This window comes from Uranotaenia lowii, chromosome 1 (assembly GCF_029784155.1).
Source record: "Uranotaenia lowii strain MFRU-FL chromosome 1, ASM2978415v1, whole genome shotgun sequence".
NCBI classification, from domain to species: Eukaryota; Metazoa; Arthropoda; class Insecta; order Diptera; family Culicidae; genus Uranotaenia; species Uranotaenia lowii.
The window spans coordinates 121,820,756-121,842,706 of record NC_073691.1 but is presented as its reverse complement, the minus strand read 5'-3'; the positions used below and the strand labels follow the sequence as shown (position 1 = coordinate 121,842,706).

The window sequence follows — 21,951 nt, the reverse complement described above, 5'->3', positions numbered from 1 at the left end:
TAAAGTTCCATTATTAAGTTTGTAACAATTGACGCGAATTGTTGCACAACCAAACGAGTTACTTCGTATTTGATCCGCAATGTGTTTAATTTGTAAACTGTACTAAATAGAGCGATTTATGTATGTGCTCGTGTTTTAAACTCGTTATAAAGAGAAGCTATATAGCATATATAGCATATACATGTATAATTGTATATGCTCGTGTTTTAAACTCGTTATAAAGAGAAGCGAGTGTCACATGCCAAAAATTTAAATGTTTGTTTATTTTGATAAATGCCCAAGTGTATGTGAAGAATAAAATTTGTTAAATTTGTTATTTTTTTGAGTTCTTTCTTGCATTCCGTAACTCGCCGGAACATGTCTTAAAACCCGATTGGTAAGGCATGATATGAATTTCAATTTTCCATCTTCAACAAGCAGCTATCGTTTCCAAATATCGGCTAAATCAAGATGACTTGAAATTGATGCGCTGACAGTGTTACTCAATCCGTGGCTCAACTGGCATCTCCAGAAATCAAATCAGGGCCCAATCAAATTCTTTTATGCCCAGCCGCATGCGAAGATGACCCAAAATTTTATTCACCCGTAAAATCTGAATTTGCATTCCCAACGTAACGACACGACGGCCTTCCATCCGACAATCCAAACCACACCGTATTGACAAGGATGCTTTTGGATAAGAAAATGAAGTCACTCATTCTATTGAATGGCTTATTGAGGCACGTTCAACGCCTACGATACGCTGCCGATTCTGATGCTGGAACGAATGGAAAAAGCCATATCTGCATAGCCGTGGAATGGAGCAATGAACAACCAAGAAAAAAGCAAAACAGCCGAAATATTTGAAAATGGGCAAGGAAGTCTCTAAAATTTTACGTTCCATGATCGCGGGGAGAAAATGGATAAGTCCCCCGCTCCCAAATTTCATCTCGCCATATCTCTCGTGCTCTTCGTTTCTCAGAAAAGTTGGGGGTGGAGGATGACACTCTCTATTGTGTGTGTGTCGAAACAAATGGCAGATCGTTTCAAATGTGGAATCATCACACGGCAGTTTTTCTCTTTGGTTTGGTTCACGTTGCTCGACTGACTGGTCCCGTTATTTTGTTTTTGTTTGGATGGGGCAAGGACATCGATTCCCAAAAAATATGTGCATATGTACGCTTCACTCTGGTGCGGCACCGTTTGGTTGGGGAATATATTTTCAGCTCAGTTTGGCTTGATGTTTTTTCTGTTGTGCTGATCAGTTTCTGATAAGGGTGGTTCGATTAATGCAGCGAGGGTGAAAACTCAAAGCTGATCCCCATATAAATCAAGATACAAGCAAAACAGCATCGAAGCACTACGTCGTAAAATTTAAGAAAAAAAAATAACAATGATAAGAATATTACAAGTCATTAGTCACTTTTTTCCGAGGTGTAAAGAATTTTGAGCTGACTTTGTCGAATGTAGGGACGTTGAATCAAAATATGTTATAAGTTTTTTTTATCAGGTCTCATTTTTGCGATTCAAGGGTTGAAAACAGAAAAAAAATTCATGAATGAAATTTGTGCATTTTTTTTATTAACTGTAGGGCATCACGTATTTGAAATCAAGGTTTTGATTTTATTGATCAGTTGTACATCTTTTCAATTGATTGTCTATAAAATGAATGTTTAGTTTATTTTATTCAAAAGTTAAGTTTTAAGATTTCAAACAAGCTATCAAGTTAGGATTGCAAAACAGTTCCAGCAATTTAACCGTTTCAAATTCAAATATCTGGAAAAAAAAATTACGAAAAGTTCAAGAAACATCTTTTGTATATTTTCAATAGAGATGTACCGAATATTCGGTCGGCATAATACCGCCAAAATACCGTTATGTCGAATATTCGGCTCACCGAATAGTTGAACTAAGTTTTCTTATTATAGTATATTTATTTTGAAAATCAATACAACAACAAAATTGTCAAACTTTTTGAATGATTTTGGGTAATTTATAAAATACTCAAAAAAATGTTGAAAAAGCTACAAAATCATTTAAACTCATGGTTTGCATAAAGCATTTTAGGTGTAAGCATGTATTTTTGGCTGTATCTAGCTTTATTTTTTGATTATCGTCCATTCCAGATTTTCTTGAAATATCCAGGCTTGCCAATAAATTCAACAAAGAATTCGAGATATGTCAAATCTAGCCGGGATGCACAAATATTAATCAAAATTTCCCAGACTTTTCCTGGTTGATTTCAAATTATTTGAAAAATAGATTAAAAAACTAACTTTTTTTTTGAAAATTTTTAGATTTTGAAAGAAAAATGAAAATAAATATAAGTTTTTGTTTTATCCTTCAATACGATTACTGATTCAATGATTCAATGAACAGTTGGTTTTTGGCCAAGATTTTTTTCTAGTTTGCTCTTTTCTTACAAATTTTTCTAAAAATCCCTTGAATTCTCCAACTGTGTGGTGTAAAGTATGGTATGCTTAAGGTTAAAGATCATCGATCTTTTAAACGACTGTTTTGAAGGTATCTTGCTCAAATTCGAATTCCGTCCAATTCAAATAAGCAATATTGAATTGCTCTGCACATGTTTCGACTTGTTTTGTCTCAAAATTCCCAGTTATTGATGACATTTTGAAAATCAGATACACCTCTACTTGAAAAAGATCTTGTAGTAAATCATCTGGTAATATCATCTGAAAGCTAGCACCTGAAAACATTAGAGCACCTGCAACGGTTTAGGCGTAAATATTGGTTTTAGCACAATTTGAAATTTTAGAATCGGCTAAAACACCCACTCCCCACCGGTGTAGGAGCAAATTTAAAACGGAAACACTTTCATTGCAGACACTCAATAATTGAGAAGAAAAAACCCATTTTATTAGAAAAAATTGCATAAGTTTAGAGTTTCACGGTTAATTGTCTTAAAATTAATTCTACGAATATTCTTGTTGACAGAACAATGATTTCAACTATTCTACCAGGATTTCATTAATTTAAAAGCAAAAATGACTACACAACGAGGAAAAAAGGTCAATTGAAACCATTCTTCAATTAATTCAATCAAATTGCTTTGAATTAATGGAATAAGGCTTTATTAAAATGAAATGAAATGCAATATTTTTTCAAGTTAATGCTGACATTGATAAAGGAAATGAGAAATGTTTATCCCAAAGTCAAAGAAAACTTTCCTTTGATTTGTCGACATTTTTGTTTGACAAAACTTGTTTCACTTTGGGGCCGTTCACATACCACGTGGACAACTTAGGGGGAGGAGGGGGGTATGGAAATGTCCACGCTTGTCCACGGAGAGGGGGGTAGGGGTTTGAGTCATGTCCACGTGGACAAATTTACTTTCAAAATATTTTCTAAAGGTTAATTAATATTCAGATGTTTAAATCAAAATCTTATAATGGCATACTTTTCCAGTTTAAGTTTAAACAAAAAGTAGCTAATTAAAAGCAAGTGATAAATATGATAACTAACAAGTTTAAATTTTTATTATATCAGTAAATTCTTTTTCGGTTTTGGACATCCGGGGAGAAGGGTAGGGGTTTGCCAAATGTCCACGCTTTTCCACGGAGGGGGAGAAGGGGGACAAAAATCTATTTTTTCTGTCCACGTGGTATCTGAACGGCCCCTTTGTAAATTTATGTATGGATACAGAAAAATATGCTGATATTGACGAAAACTCCGAGAAATCCATACGGAACTAAAAATCTCTCAATATTTCAAATAAAACAAAAATTATAGAACAAACAATAAACATTTATTTAACCTAATCGAAAAAGTATTAAAATTTTCTTTTCGTTTATTTTTTTCAAATTTTAGAACGCTGACTGGATTCACTAATTCGTCGAGCCCAAATGAAAAGCTTTTTATTCAATTATATTAAATCGAGAATAATGTGACATCTATTATTTATACTTGATATGGTTTTTATTAACATCTATTCTCAATTTATGTTACGTATAGGGTGGTTGAAGCGAAAACAAAACATTCAAATAATATCTCAAAAAGAAACTATTATCACACCCAATGTTACTCAAACATGTGTGAAAGAAATCATTGTTGGCTAAAATTTTCTCACCGTGAACTAAATCGGCCTGTCGTATATTTTGAAATCCTGTTCCAAATTTGCATGAATTTGGAACAAAGGCGTATAACTGTTGGGAATTCTGAAATCGATAACTGTGCTAAAACAGCAATATACGCCACCGGTGCCAGCCGAAATGTTTTAGCGTGGTCGAAAACCGTGTTTTGCATCTACCGTTGGGACAGCCTTTAGAGCACCTGCAACGGTTCAGGCGTAAATATTGGTTTTAAGTATACCAGTTTTAGCACAATTTGAAATTTTAGGATCGGCTAAAACACCCACTCCCCACCGGTGTAGGAGCAAATTTAAAACGGAAACACTTTCATTGCAGACACTCAATAATTGAGAAGAAAAAACCCATTTTATTAGAAAAATTGCATAAGTTTAGAGTTTCACGGTTAATTGTCTTAAAATTAATTCTACGAATATTCTTTTTGACAGAACAATGATTTCAACTATTCTACCAGGATTTCATTAATTTAAAAGCAAAAATGACTACACAACGAGGAAAAAAGGTCAATTGTAACTATTCGTTAATTAATTCATTTAAATTGCTTTGAATCAATGGAATAAGGCTTTGTTAAAATGAAATAAAAAGCAATATTTTTTCAAGTTATTGCTGACATTGATAAAGGAAATGAGAAATGTTTATCCCAAAATCAAAGGAAATTTTCCTTTGATTTGTCGACATTTTTGTTTGACAAAAACTTGTTTCACTTTGGGGCCGTTCACATACCACGTGGACAACTTAGGGGGAGGAGGGGGGTATGGAAATGTCCACGCTTGTCTACGGAGAGGGGGGTAGGGGTTTGGGTCATGTCCACGTGGACAAATTTACTTTCAAAATATTTTCTAAAGGTGAATTAATATTCAGATGTTTAAATCAAAATCTTAAAATGGCATACCTTTCCAGTTTAAGTTTAAACAAAAAGTAGCTACTTAAAAGCAAGTGATAAATATGATAACTAACAAGTTTAAATTTTTTTTATATCAGTAAATTCTTTTTCGGTTTTACAAAATCAGCAATTTTTATAACAAAAAAGGCAAAAAGTGGTGTTTTCTAACTGTCAAATTATAGGTATCTAAAATAAAAACTTTTCCAAATCTGTCCACGTGGACATCCGGGGAGAAGGGTAGGGGTGTGCCATATGTCCACGCTTGTCCACGGAGGGGGAGAAGGGGGTCAAAAATCTAATTTTTCTGTCCACGTGGTATCTGAACGGCCCCTTTGTAAATTTATGTATGGATACAGAAAAATATGCTGATATTGACGAAAACTCCGAGCAATCCATACGAAACTAAAAATCTCTCAATATCTCAAATAAAACAAAAATTATAGAACAAACAATAAACATTTATTTTACCTAATCGAAAAAGTATTAAAATTTTCTTTTCGTTTATTTTTTTTCAAATTTTAGAACGCTGACTGGATTCACTAATACGTCGAGCCCAAATGAAAAGCTTTTTATTCAATTATATTAAATCGAGAATAATGTGACATCTATTATTTATACTTGATATGGTTTTTATTAACATCTATTCTCAATTTATGTTACGTATAGGGTGGTTGAATCGAAAAAAAACATTCAAATAATATCTCAAAAAGAAACTATTATCACACCCAATGTTACCCAAACATGTGTGAAAGAAATCATTGTTGGCTAAAATTTTCTCACCGTGAACTAAATCGGTCTGTCGTATATTTTGAAATCCTGTTCCAAATTTGCATGAATTTGGAACAAAGGCGTATAACTGTTGGGAATTCTGAAATCGATAACTGTGCTAAAACAGCAATATACGCCACCGGTGCCAGCCGAAATGTTTTAGCGTGGTCGAAAACCGTGTTTTGCATCTACCGTTGGGACAGCCCTTAGGGGCATCAAGATGGAAAAAATAGGAAGAAATTGAAACAATCGCCGAACAACACTATTCGGTACATTTCTAATTTTTAAGGTCGGAAAATTTTATATTTTGATTATGAGGTCATTCAGATACCACATTGTCAAAATAGTGAGAAAAGATACAGACCAAATATAACGAGGTTTGGTATGATTTCTTGAATTTTTGTTGCCAATCATTATTTTGTCTTACTTTTCGCACAGAATGTTTCAAAACATGTTAATCTAACAATCTGTACAAATGAAAACTGCTTTACAAGCAGTTGTCAACAGCTACTGCTAAGAGAAGCTTGAAACCGTGAGAAAAGTGGAAATGGAACTATTTTTCAAAACATCCATGGTCCACACGTTTTACGATCCAAACAAATGATAAGCGGTCAGGTCTAAGACTGAAAGCATAGTTCTTTTAGAAATGGGACACTTTTTTTTTTACTGATAGCGTATTTCCTAGTTATCGGACATACAAAATTTTGACAGCATATTACTGCTTGTAAAAAGTACTGTCAGACCTATTTTTCAAAATTTTAAATTTACGCGGTTTTGAGATATTTACGATGCAAGATAAATAGAAAAAAAAATTGCACAGTTTCCTTCAAAATCCATCATAACCCTTGATTATTCAAAGGATTACTGTTTATGAGTGGTGAAAAAGTATGGAAACACTGTCAAAAATGTCCACAAAGTTCAAATCTAGCATTGAAGTGAAACATGATTGAGAACTACAGTTAAGGGTCATCAGGGAATTCAAGTCTCATACCAGATTTTATATTTTTCATGAGCGAAAAACTAAGTGTAGATCGTTTGAATGTCCAATAAAAATTCTCAGATACGCTGAAAGTGTTGCCTCGATACTATTTATGGAAACCTAACCTATAACAATAGTTTTTTGCTGGTTTCAGAGCTCGTAAGCCGTATAGCTGGTACCGAGGCTATGAGACAGATGATTTCAGATGGACGACAAAACTTATGAAAAATCCTTTTTCAAACAAATTCCAGCGTTTAAATCCTATATCATGTCTGCTCGTGGCAAGGTCCCTAGCATATTAAAATATGTATTTGCTGGTTGTTTTGTAAAAAATATAATGATTTGCCAAGATTCTGCTCTTGGGGAAAAAAACAACAATTTTCAAAACGATAACTTTGGTTTTCGCTGTTTTTAAAAGCTTGAATAAATAATCTTTTACGGACCCTTCGTAATCTACGATCTATACTGACCGATTATAGTTCAAGTTCAATCTCATGATGGTTTTACTTCGCTATTGACAGATTTTGCCAGCAGACATTCCATGAAAACCGTTTTTAAGTATCTCAAAAATAATCCAATTTTGTTAATTTCATAACAGCAATGATCACTGAATTGCCCACAGTTTCATTTAAAAGGGAAGTATTGAACCGAAAAGTAGCAGAAATTGAAGGAGAAAGATGCAGTCACCTAAAATACAGATATGACGAAGTATTAGTTAGAAAAACTGATGAGAAAGTTTGAGCTAACCGATGGGAGGTACCAAGAATGAAGTAGAAATTTTTTTTACAAAAAACGACAGTAATTTTTTTCAGTTTTTTCATGAATTATTATAAGATTACCTTCATTTCCTTCGTAGAAAGTATTTCGATCAAACGAATGGTTTTTGAGATACACGCATTTTTAACTGTCCCTTTACCAGAATTCTGGACGGTTTTTTGTTTCACTAAATAAATATATCCTAAGTAAGGTAAGAGGTATGAAACTTAAACCCCGACTAAAGGCGAGATTGAGAAACAACGACAAAAAATCGAAAATTGTGTACAATATTTATTTTTAGGATAAGTTGAAATATCTCAGATATTGGTTGTAAAATTTAAAAAAAAAAACATATATATTGAAATATAGCTATGAGGCAGTCTCAGTTTGTCTCAAAATATAGGAAAAACTGTTGAAGAGTGTAAAAATTATTACCGACAAGTATCCAAAGACAAGTGACTCATCCCCTGTGATTATGCAAATTTGTAATTATCAACAATGCGGATGGGGCAAATTGCGCATATTTATGTTTTGGGAAATATTTTAAACCAACTTGCTTTATTTTCGCTTATTTATGATTTTGTTCTTATGGTATTTTTATCAGATCGAATTCTCACCGTAAGTCTATAATTTGAGCGTAGATTTAAGGTTTCAATGATAAAAAGCATGAATTTTCATAAAAGCGGCATTTAACCTGCTTGATATGGACGTCCAAAACCTGTATCTACGTGATTACACCATTTTATCATTGTTTAATTGTTGAACTTCTGATTTTCAACTGATTTGGTAGATTCATCATAATAATTTTTTTTATTGTTTCCGCACGATTAAAGTTCAATATATTTATATAAAAAGTGGTTCAAAATCTTGTTTGATTTTCAATTTTTTTTTTTTGACTTTGTTTATCAATACATTTTGTGCATGCCCTTTTGTCAAAAACGTACTATCCTCTAACTGGATTGATTAGATATGTTGATTTATATGCGATTTCGTCAAACGTCTGTAAGCGTATATCACCCGACATGCGCATTTAGGAACTTTTCCCGTTACTTGAAAGCTTTATATGGATTTTAAGGTATCTTTTCACTCTTGTTTAAAAACAGATATCCCTACACTGCAAAAAATCCACATATTGGGGATATGTGTAAGCCTTATAGATTTTCACAATGTGACTCCCATTTAAAAATAACGTGTCCACACATATAAAATACAAAATTATGACTTCTATATGCGTCACATAAAAGTTATAAAATCCCACACATAAAAATCATTAGCTTACATTGCACTCAAACATCTGCCTACATCCAGGCGTTTACTGGAATGCCTACTCGAAAACGTTTTATTTCGGTCGTCTTCGTTTTCCGGAGGAAAACAAAAAATTATGACTTGTTGGCTATCGAAACATTTTTGTAAAATTTATTGTTAATAAAAACAAATAGAAATATGAATCGCGTTCGTTTTCGTCTGGAATGTTAATTCTCGGTCGACCCGTTTGTCCAAGATATCGAGGGTTTTGATCGTCACCCTGATTCTGCAAAACTATGAAAACCATTTTCAAGGATGTTAAAAAAATCATAAGAATGATCGATTCACCTTCAATATTATTCAACCGACTTCTGCTACTCATCAAAATTCTAACAACGTCCTTGGCTCCTATAGCAGTATGCAGGGATCATCTTCCTGTGGGGGAGAAGAGAAAACATCAATGATCGATGCTTAATTTTAATACAGTTACTTACCAAATTTCAACGTTTAAATTGTCACTTGAACGGCACACCAACTTTTTCTTCAGGGTGGCCATTTTGAACACATGGAATTTTTCAAAGACGAAAATCATAGAATTTAACTTCATATTGAGAACATAAAATTTATGTGTGGCATATGATGTTCATATGACGTATATTAAATCTATGCGTAGAGCAATTTTGAAGACGTATGTGTGAGAAAACATACATCATAAGTGTGGATTTTTGCAGAGCCCGGAACAGTGGGAGGACCTGTGAAATTGCATGGAGGTGAAATTTCATTAGTTTTTGAGGCCAAAAAATATTGAAAAATGTTTATAATTTTTACCCCTAAATGTATGCAGCAAGCTGCTAGCAACATTACATTGTCCATCTTTTGAGTGCAAACCAACTGTTATTGATGTTTTAAGCCTTCTGTGCCGATTGGCATCAAATCAATAATTTTGAAGATGTTGAGATACGTTAAACCCATAGTGATCAAAGCTTCCCCGAAACATGAAATCTGGTTTTGTAACAAACTTTGAATATTCCGCTACCATGCTTTGTACTCCTTACCTCAGTAAGTGTTTTAAATTTTTAGTGTTACAAAAAAGCAACCCCAAAATATTCGAAAAGGAATTAAAAAAGTGATCAATGTTCCCCCAGAATCGTAAAGTTGATCAAAAATCGAACCGAGATAGACTGGTTTTTTGTTATTACCATCACCAAAATTCCTGTTCATCTCAACTTCCAATTCAATTTCAAATCATACCAATAATACTGCAGTCGTCCATCAAGCTCCATCGAAAAGTACAACATTATTCTGATTATCGGTGCAAGAAATTCACTTTCAAATTCTAATTTTTTGATTTAGTAATTTTATAATTCCCAAGGCGTAAACACGGTACCATAAACCAAGTACTTATTTCTTGACCAAAATCATCCAGCACACCTCAATTAATGCCGGATATTCGAAAATGGGCATCAATTCGATTAAATTGCAAGATAGTGCTGCCATCTATGACTTAAAATTAAAGCGATAGTGTTTGACTATTGGAAAACATTAGTATTTTTTAATTCGAAGCCTGCTTTTTGGATTCAAACACAGCCTCAAATCTAACATTCTTTTACAAATGAAACATTTTTTGAAACCTTGGAATTCCAGAAAACTCCTTAAATGCAGTTATCTATTCAAATAATTCGTAGAAGCATTATTATTCACTTTTACACAGTAAATTTTAAGAAATATCTTGTTTTTGTTGAAAAACATCGATCTTCTCTTCTAGTTTGAATCAAAACTCGATTCTGCCACTTTCTGAAGAAGGCTTTTTGCGACTGACCGGCTGCGGTTGTTCATTCTTGAAAAAAAGCTCTAGCTTCAAGAGTGAACCACCATAATAGGATAATCCCATTTGTTCGTCGCCATACAATTGGTGTGTTGTGAATTTCAGTCACGTCTCATATTCGGCTGCCAGTTTTATTGCATTTCGATGTACCGAGAGAACGCGAACAAACGACGACGTCGCGACGGACCTCCACTTCCATTCACTGAGGAAATCGCCCGCTCTGCCTGGCTGGACTAACGCATCTCAATTTTAGTTCTAGGAAATAGGAATATAGCTCACAGGCAATTTAAAATTTCGCTTTTTCGCCAGATCACAGCGGATTTTCCGATACAATAAACTGCAAGTGTGCTTATATTTTATTTTTTGTTGTTGCTTCCCTCGATTGTTGTTTTCGTAAATGTCATTCCAGCGATTTGAGCCAAATTGAACACTTTAAGGATTGAGTTGGCAACGATCTAGAATAGTTTAATGATTGAGATTTAGTTTATTTATGGATATTTGATTGATTTAGTTTTAATTTTAGCTTATCGTAACGGTGACTTTTCTACTTCTAACTGAGCATAACAGTTTCATTTGTCATTCTGCTGATACTATTCACTTTGTTCTCTGAACTCTTTTCAAAGCCAAAATAGTTATGCAAAAAGTTAAAAAACGATGTTTCTTACAGCGCGAGTCCTACACTTGATTATTATTACTCCTCAGGTCCTACATTTATGATAATGCACAACCACTGCAAAATATTTCAAGTTGCAAATTGAAGTGTCAAAAATAAAACACAGTTAATTTATTTAGTTCACCTTGCTATTGATCTAATGCAAGAATGTTACATTCAAACTTTTTGAAGCCCTATCGGTTTATTTATAAAAAATCCAAGCTGTTTTTTTCTTCAAAATTCGTAGGAAATGAAAGAATTGGGTCCCAATGCTCAGTACTATTGTTTGAAACACAAATGTTTCAGTATTCCATTTTCATCAGAATTAATATCATTCTTTCTTGAAGAAAAATATTCATAGCGCCAACTGGTTATTATCCGAGCTGAAATAATTTTGTCTCATTTTCGTTTTTTTTTTTCGATTCTCTTTTCATCCGCCCCTGAATTGCTGCAACCCGCGCTCCAGTTTGCCGAGACCGGAAACCAGTCGCTGAGTGTGCTTTCGTTCACCCCGACTATGGAGGACGACGGCAAGTACCTGACCTGCAGGGCCGAGAATCAACTGATCCCGGACAGTGCCATCGAGGACAAATGGAGACTTGTGGTGCATTGTAAGTACCTCTGGAATCGCGAGGGACCTGAAAGAGTGTAGAAAAACAGAGCTCGAGTAGAGGAATGCCTTTCAGCTCCCTCAGCTGCGCCAGGCTATATCATTATCATTCCTTGCATTATTGCGCATCGAGCGAGAATGCCGGCAGTCACAAAGAGGAAAATCATTTTCATCGCTGATTTTTTCTGCTACCAAAGCAAGAAGAGATTTGCGATTCTCTTATTCATTTTTTCCCGTTCAAAGCACAGTTCCCGGTGCCAATTTCCGGCTCTCCTCCAAACTTCATCATCCAGAGTGGCGGCATCTTTGAATACCGGTCGGTGATTGTGATACCCAACCAAGCCAACTGCCAATGGGGTTGCCAAATTTAAGAATTTAATGGGAATATGTCAGAATGAGAATACTCATATTCCAAACTCGACAGATGGTTCTCAATAAATAAAAGGCTGTTTCTTCAATTCCTGACCTTTGATAAGTTTTTGAATATTTTCAGAGAGATTAACTAATTTACTGACATTCTTCAAACTCAAGAGATAAATGGCATCGCTGTACATTAAATGAGAAAATTTTCATTACGCGAACCAGACAACTGTGCTGCGTATAATATTTTTCCACCAAATTCAGAGCCCATGAAATCAAAGAAAGGTGGAAAATTGAAAGATTGCTTGACAAAGAGCCAGCTATGCGAAAGAAAAACCTCCGATTGGGCAAATGGAAAAGACGCCAAAGACGACAACGGGATCGACGATTGGGAAACGTTGTCATTTTCACTTTGAACCAATTTCCTTCGCGAACGCCTCCCCGTGATTTTTTTTATTGCTTGCCGTTCATTAAACGTAATTTCCATTCAATAGCGGATCTCTGCTTTTTTTCCTCGCTCTGTGTTCACTCAATGTCAATATCTCACTTTGCGTATTGGTAATAACTTTTTCTCTTCCGAGACTTTCTTCTTACATTTTTTCCATTTTCCCATATTTTTTTACCCACTTCCGCAAAAAGATTGCGATAATTTTCCTCAAGTTTCTGGTTGTGATTGACATGAAATGAGCGTGACGTGATGAGGGAAGCAGAAAAATTACTTATTTAAACAATTAATTCCACTTCTCGAGCTGTCAATATTTTTTCCGCTTGATTCTTATATTGCGTTTGATAATTGAAGCAAAAATAGCTTAGGAAGTATCGCGAAATACGATCTAACAGAAATTTTATGCTTCAGGGGCTTAAGTTATTTATTTTCTCTTTATGCTTACCAATGACGTTGATTCTTTTTTCGCGCGTGTCATAGTGTTAAATAAATCAATCAAACAGTTTCAGAAGCGCCATTATGATCATGATTCTTCGTAATGATTGACGTTGGCATTCTGAACAAAAATCAGTTCCTTTGAATGGGCTCTGACATAAATATTTCAGATATCGTTTAATGACAAGGATGAATTTAGCTGCAGCATGTTTGACAATTTTGACAATTTTGACAATTTTGACAATTTTGACAATTTTGACAATTTTGACAATTTTGACAATTTTGACAATTTTGACAATTTTGACAATTTTGACAATTTTGACAATTTTGACAATTTTGACAACTTTGACAATTTTGACAATTTTGACAATTTTGACAATTTTGACAATTTTGACAATTTTGACAATTTTGACAATTTTGACAATTTTGACAATTTTGACAATTTTGACAATTTTGACAATTTTGACAATTTTGACAATTTTGACAATTTTGACAATTTTGACAATTTTGACAATTTTGACAATTTTGACAATTTTGACAATTTTGACAATTTTGACAATTTTGACAATTTTGACAATTTTGACAATTTTGACAATTTTGACAATTTTGACAATTTTGACAATTTTGACAATTTTGACAATTTTGACAATTTGGACAATTTTGACAATTTTGACAATTTTAACAATTTTGACAATTTTGACAATTTTGACAATTTTGACAATTTTGACAATTTTGACAATTTTGACAATTTTGACAATTTTGACAATTTTGACAATTTTGACAATTTTGACAATTTTGACAATTTTGACAATTTTGACAATTTTGACAATTTTGACAATTTTGACAATTTTGACAATTTTGACAATTTTGACAATTTTGACAATTTTGACAATTTTGACAATTTTGACAATTTTGACAATTTTGACAATTTTGACAATTTTGACAATTTTGACAATTTTGACAATTTTGACAATTTTGACAATTTTGACAATTTTGACAATTTTGACAATTTTGACAATTTTGACAATTTTGACAATTTTGACAATTTTGACAATTTTGACAATTTTGACAATTTTGACAATTTTGACAATTTTGACAATTTTGACAATTTTGACAGTTTTGACAATTTTGACAATTTTGACAATTTTGACAATTTTGACAATTTTGACAATTTTGACAATTTTGACAATTTTGACAATTTTGACAATTTTGACAATTTTGACAATTTTGACAATTTTGACAATTTTGACAATTTTGACAATTTTGACAATTTTGACAATTTTGACAATTTTGACAATTTTGACAATTTTGACAATTTTGACAATTTTGACAATTTTGACAATTTTGACAATTTTGACAATTTTGACAATTTTGACAATTTTGACAATTTTGACAATTTTGACAATTTTGACAATTTTGACAATTTTGACAATTTTGACAATTTTGACAATTTTGACAATTTTGACAGTTTTGACAGTTTTGATAATTTTAACAATTTTGACAATTTTGACAATTTTGAAAATTTTGATAATTTTGACAATTTTGACAATTTTGACAATTTTGACAATTTCGACAATTTCGACAATTTTGACAATTTTGACAATTTTGACAATTTTGACAATTTTGACAATTTTGACAATTTTGACAATTTTGACAATTTTGACAATTTTGACAATTTTGACAATTTTGACAATTTTGACAATTTTGACAATTTTGACAATTTTGACAATTTTGACAATTTTGACAATTTTGACAATTTTGACAATTTTGACAATTTTGACAATTTTGACAATTTTGACAATTTTGACAATTTTGACAATTTTGACAATTTTGACAATTTTGACAATTTGGACAATTTTGACAATTTTGACAATTTTGACAATTTTGACAATTTTGACAATTTTGACAATTTTGACAATTTTGACAATTTTGACAATTTTGACAATTTTGACAATTTTGACAATTTTGACAATTTTGACAATTTTGACAATTTTGACAATTTTGACAATTTTGACAATTTTGACAATTTTGACAATTTTGACAATTTTGACAATTTTGACAATTTTGACAATTTTGACAATTTTGACAATTTTGACAATTTTGACAATTTTGACAATTTTGACAATTTTGACAATTTTGACAATTTTGACAATTTTGACAATTTTGACAATTTTGACAATTTTGACAATTTTGACAATTTTGACAATTTTGACAATTTTGACAATTTTGACAATTTTGACAATTTTGACAATTTTGACAAATTTGACAATTTTGACAATTTTGACAATTTTGACAATTTTGACAATTTTGACAATTTTGACAATTTTGACAATTTTGACAATTTTGACAATTTTGACAATTTTGACAATTTTGACAATTTTGACAATTTTGACAATTTTGACAATTTTGACAATTTTGACAATTTTGACAGTTTTGACAATTTTGACAATTTTGACAATTTTGACAATTTTGACAATTTTAACAATTTTGACAATTTTGACAATTTTGACAATTTTGACAATTTTGACAATTTTGACAATTTTGACAATTTTGACAATTTTGACAATTTTGACAATTTTGACAATTTTGACAATTTTGACAATTTTGACAATTTTGACAATTTTGACAATTTTGACAATTTTGACAATTTTGACAATTTTGACAATTTTGACAATTTTGACAATTTTGACAATTTTGACAATTTTGACAATTTTGACAATTTTGACAATTTTGACAATTTTGACAATTTTGACAATTTTGACAATTTTGACAATTTTGACAATTTTGACAATTTTGACAATTTTGACAATTTTGACAATTTTGACAATTTTGACAATTTTGACAATTTTGACAATTTTGACAATTTTGACAATTTTGACAATTTTGACAATTTTGACAATTTTGACAATTTTGACAATTTTAACAATTTTGACAATTTTGACAATTTTGACAATTTTGACAATTTTGACAATTTTGACAATTTTGACAATTTGGACAATTTTGACAATTTTGACAATTTTGACAATTTTGACAATTTTGACAATTTTGACAATTTTGACAATTTTGACAATTTTGACAATTTTGACAATTTTGACAATTTTGACAATTTTGACAATTTTGACAATTTTGACAATTTTGACAATTTGACAATTTTGTCAATTTTGACAATTTTGACAATTTTGACAATTTTGACAATTTTGACAATTTTGACAATTTTGACAATTTTGACAATTTTGACAATTTTGACAATTTTGACAATTTTGACAATTTTGACAATTTTGACAATTTTGACAATTTTGACAATTTTGACAATTTTGACAATTTTGACAATTTTGACAATTTTGACAATTTTGACAATTTTGACAATTTTGACAATTTTGACAATTTTGACAATTTTGACAATTTTGACAATTTTGACAATTTTGACAATTTTGACAATTTTGACAATTTTGACAATTTTGACAATTTTGACAATTTTGACAATTTTGACAATTTTGACAATTTTGACAATTTTGACAATTTTGACAATTTTGACAATTTTGACAATTTTGACAATTTTGACAATTTTGACAATTTTGACAATTTTGACAATTTTGACAATTTTGACAATTTTGACAATTTTGATAATTTTGACAATTTTGACAATTTTGTCAATTTTGACAATTTTGACAATTTTGACAATTTTGACAATTTTGACAATTTTGACAATTTTGACAATTTTGACAATTTTGACAATTTTGACAATTTTGACAATTTTGACAATTTTGACAATTTTGACAATTTTGACAATTTTGACAATTTTGACAATTTTGACAATTTTGACAATATTGACAATTTGACAATTTTGACAATTTTGACAATTTTGACAATTTTGACAATTTTGACAATTTTGACAATTTTGACAATTTTGACAATTTTGACAATTTTGACAATTTTGACAATTTTGACAATTTTGACAATTTTGACAATTTTGACAATTTTGACAATTTTGACAATTTTGACAATTTTGACAATTTTGACAATTTTGACAATTTTGACAATTTTGACAATTTTGACAATTTTGACAATTTTGACAATTTTGACAATTTTGACAATTTTGACAATTTTGACAATTTTGACAATTTTGACAATTTTGACAATTTTGACAATTTTGACAATTTTGACAATTTTGACAATTTTGACAATTTTGACAATTTTGACAATTTTGACAATTTTGACAATTTTGACAATTTTGACAATTTTGACAATTTTGACAATTTGACAATTTTGACAATTTTGACAATTTTGACAATTTTGACAATTTTGACAATTTTGACAATTTTGACAATTTTGACAATTTTGACAATTTTGACAATTTTGACAATTTTGACAATTTTGACAATTTTGACAATTTTGACAATTTTGACAATTTTGACAATTTTGACAATTTTGACAATTTTGACAATTTTGACAATTTTGACAAATTTGACAATTTTGACAATTTTGACAATTTTGACAATTTTGACAATTTTGACAATTTTGACAATTTTGACAATTTTGACAATTTTGACAATTTTGACAATTTTGACAATTTTGACAATTTTGACAATTTTGACAATTTTGACAATTTTGACAATTTTGACAATTTTGACAATTTCGACAATTTTGACAATTTTGACAATTTTGACAATTTTGACAATTTTGACAATTTTGACAATTTTGACAATTTTGACAATTTTGACAATTTTGACAATTTTGACAATTTTGACAATTTTGACAATTTTGACAATTTTGACAATTTTGACAATTTTGACAATTTTGACAATTTTGACAATTTTGACAGTTTTGACAATTTTGACAATTTTGACAATTTTGACAATTTTGACAATTTTGACAATTTTGACAATTTTGACAATTTTGACAATTTGACAATTTTGACAATTTTGACAATTTTGACAATTTTGACAATTTTGACAATTTTGACAATTTTGACAATTTTGACAATTTTGACAATTTTGACAATTTTGACAATTTTGACAATTTTGACAATTTTGACAATTTTGACAATTTTGACAATTTTGACAATTTTGACAATTTGACAATTTTGACAATTTTGACAATTTTGACAATTTTGACAATTTTGACAATTTTGACAATTTTGACAATTTTGACAATTTTGACAATTTTGACAATTTTGACAATTTTGACAATTTTGACAATTTTGACAATTTTGACAATTTTGACAATTTTGACAATTTTGACAATTTGACAATTTTGACAATTTTGACAATTTTGACAATTTTGACAATTTTGACAATTTGACAATTTTGACAATTTTGACAATTTTGACAATTTTGACAATTTTGACAATTTTGACAATTTTGACAATTTTGACAATTTTGACAATTTTGACAATTTTGACAATTTTGACAATTTTGACAATTTTGACAATTTTGACAATTTTGACAATTTTGACAATTTTGAAAATTTTGACAATTTTGACAATTTTGACAATTTTGACAATTTTGATAATTTTGACAATTTTGACAATTTTGACAATTTTGACAATTTTGACAATTTTGTCAATTTTGACAATTTTGACAATTTTGACAATTTTGACAATTTTGACAATTTTGACAATTTTGACAATTTTGACAATTTTGACAATTTTGACAATTTTGACAATTTTGACAATTTTGACAATTTTGACAATTTTGACAATTTTGACAATTTTGACAATTTTGACAATTTTGACAATTTTGAGAATTTTGACAATTTTGACAATTTTGACAATTTTGACAATTTTGACAATTTTGACAATTTTGACAATTTTGACAATTTTGACAATTTTGACAATTTTGACAATTTTGACAATTTTGACAATTTTGACAATTTTGACAATTTTGACAATTTTGACAATTTTGACAATTTTGACAATTTTGACAATTTTGACAATTTTGACAATTTTGACAATTTTGACAATTTTGACAATTTTGACTATTTTGACAATTTCGATAATTTCGAAAATTTTGACAATTTTGACAATATTGACCATTTTTCTAAGTTCAGATCGCACATTCTCTTATGAATTTGTGGGAATTTACCTTTATTGAGCTTACTGTACGTTTTATGAACTTTTCGTTAGTGATTTTTAAAGTTTTTCATTGGTTTATTAAACTGTTTTGGATGTTTATTATTCTTAAGTCGTCGTATTTTCATTATTGGATGTCTTCTCAAATGATTGATCAAAATTCGGTTAATGGCAACAACCCATAATTCGACATTTCCTTAATCTAAAAAAAATATCTTGTCTCCGGTTGACACAGTTGAGTTTGTATTTTTTTTTAACAATCGTTTTCAAGTTTGTTCTAGAGGATTTCTTCATATTCGCAGCCTTTCGATCTTTTGCATTTACAAATAAAAAAAAAAGCGAAAAATAGTCGCTGTGTGAAACTTTTCAATTTTCCACAATGGATTTATTGATAGTAATCTTCAAGAATATTCGTCAAAAGAAGATCTTAATACGGTACACCGGGGTAAAGTGGGGACGATTTTTCGTATAATTCACTTTAAAAATCATCCAAAATTCAGCAGTGCATCAATTTTGATAAAATTACGTTCAACGTGATGCAGAAAATGTAGTTGACAAATGCTGATGAGATTAGCTTGATAGACGAAAAGCGAGAAAAATTAGCACGTTAATTGTTATGGACTACTGGTCTATGGGGAAGTTGGAACGATCAACTTTTCCTCTTTTAAATGCCGAAAATGACGAAAGAAAATGAAATATTGTATGAATATAAATCTGAAATCGTTCCCAGTTGTCCAAGGTAGGACCTGAAAACAAAGTGTTAGTGTTTTGATAAAATAAACCTTTTTTTATTTTAAACCGCCGTTTCTTTTCCGAAATTGTTATTCTGAATGTGAGTACTGTTTCAATGTAGAATTTGTTGTCCTGAGGCAGCTAGTTTACGAGAAAATTTAAACTGAAAGTTGCAGTTGGTTTCAGTTGCCAAAACTGCTGTGAAAGACGAGCCAAGTAAATTATTTTCAAATTGTTTGTTTTTGACTGGACCTTTCATGCTAATGAAATTTTTACAGTTAACTAGAACTTCAGTCGTATTTCACGAAAATATAGAGATATTTGGATGTATGGCGAACGATGTACATAATTTTAGGATCCCTTCTTTGCGTTCAAAAATGTTATGAACGTTTTTATTGAAGCTTAGTAGTTTCAATAATTAGATACCTCAAACAAATAAATGAGAAATAAAATATATAATTTAATTAAGAAACTATCCCGAGATGAAATTGCTAATGGGATCACGTAGCTGGCAGAGAGCAGTCTACCTGTCGAGGTCAGTATCAGGGATTGTCGTCATACAGCCACAACAGTCGGTGTCTTTCTTCGATGAAGCTGTAATGCAATTTTGCAAATTCAAATTTTGTCATTTTCAATTATTTTGCACAGCTCCATGGCTCCAAAGACGAAAGACGAAACAGTTTTTTTTCTGGCTACCTACCAGCAAGAAGCTCTGAGATAAGGGGATTTTTTTTTATTATCTGACAATTTGCGCCGGGGGTCTTCAGATTTTCCCCAAAATTGAAAATTTGGTTCATTTTTGCAACTTAAAAACACATGTATTTTTTCAGATTTCTAACATTTTTATTTTTTGAGTTAGCTTCGGTTAGATTTTTTTGTCAATAAAAAATAACCATTTTTCAAAGCTACATAACTCTGTTATTTTTCAACGGAAATTATAAAATAGCACATCAAAATGCATTGAAATTTTAACAGCTTTCCAAATAAAATAGCTGGAAAAAAATAAATAAAGACCTTCAACATGAAAAGTTGTAATTAAACTTTAAATGGCGTCTAAAAGTACCGGCTGCACCACCGAATATTTTGCAAAAAATACCATTGAATAGCTCAATTTATGATGCAACTTTCATCTGAAGACACCAAAGTGGGCCATCAACTCCTTGAAGAGTTATGAAAGAAATAATGACGATAAATCTCTTTTTTTGCGACGAAAACAAACAATGGTCAAACAACTGCACACACATATGAAGTTAGCGCGCACTTCTAACAACATGGAAACAAAAGAACTTACCAAAGCAGGTAAAAAGCACTACTTTTTTGTGCTTTGTAGAGTATTTGCAGCATAACTGATTTAAAATTTTAACCAAAATTCTTAGTATCGTATTGTTAATGTGATATAACAAATAATGGAAATGTTGCTTTTACAACTTGGTCATATGCTATATAACTTATTAACTTCTCGATCAAACATCGTTGTGAAGCATAATCAATGCCAATAGTAGAAGGTTCAGTCCCTGTGTTTGGGATCAAAAAAATGTGATTAAAAAAATGAAATATAGACGTGCTTTACATAGTTTTTATATCGGGGCTAAGCACTGGACACCAAAATCTTTTCCCATTGATCATTAACAAAGAGTGTGGCACAAATGTAGAAATAATCGAAGAGCTCAGTATGGCCAGCCCAGGCTGTAAACAGCATCATTCCCATTGTAGGTAATATGTCATTGAAAATATGATACTTTTACCGTATTCGTTTTCTCCATTCGCCCAGTTTTGAGGTTTACCATACTAGAACGAACATAATTTGTCGTCAGTGTTTTGCTACCTCGATCAAACGAATCTTCAGTGTTCCACCATCCATTTAAATCTAATCTGGGGAATTACGGATGCAAAACTGAGCGCATAAACTTCTAAAAATGACAGCAAAATTTGCAAAACTGGTTGTGACCTGGTGCAAAACTGTGTATAAGCGAATACGTTATTAGATTTTTGGATATAACATGAAGTCAGTTTAGCTGCAACACTCTACCGCCCCTACTTTCATAACAGTCCCATATGCAAAAACAAGCAAGCGAGAAAATCAGCTTTTCCTGTTTTGTAATACAT

The 21,951-nt window shown here is 31.0% G+C and overlaps 1 protein-coding gene across 1 annotated transcript in view; it reads left to right on the top strand.

Annotated features, from left to right (window-relative positions):
* The window catches only part of LOC129739534 (titin), a 513,907-nt gene that overhangs the window by 359,923 nt on the left and 132,033 nt on the right, over positions 1–21,951 (top strand). The window contains exon 8 of the mRNA XM_055731016.1: positions 11,660–11,804. Within this exon, the coding sequence (XP_055586991.1) occupies positions 11,660–11,804 (145 nt within the window). The remainder of the gene's footprint in view (positions 1–11,659; positions 11,805–21,951) is intronic.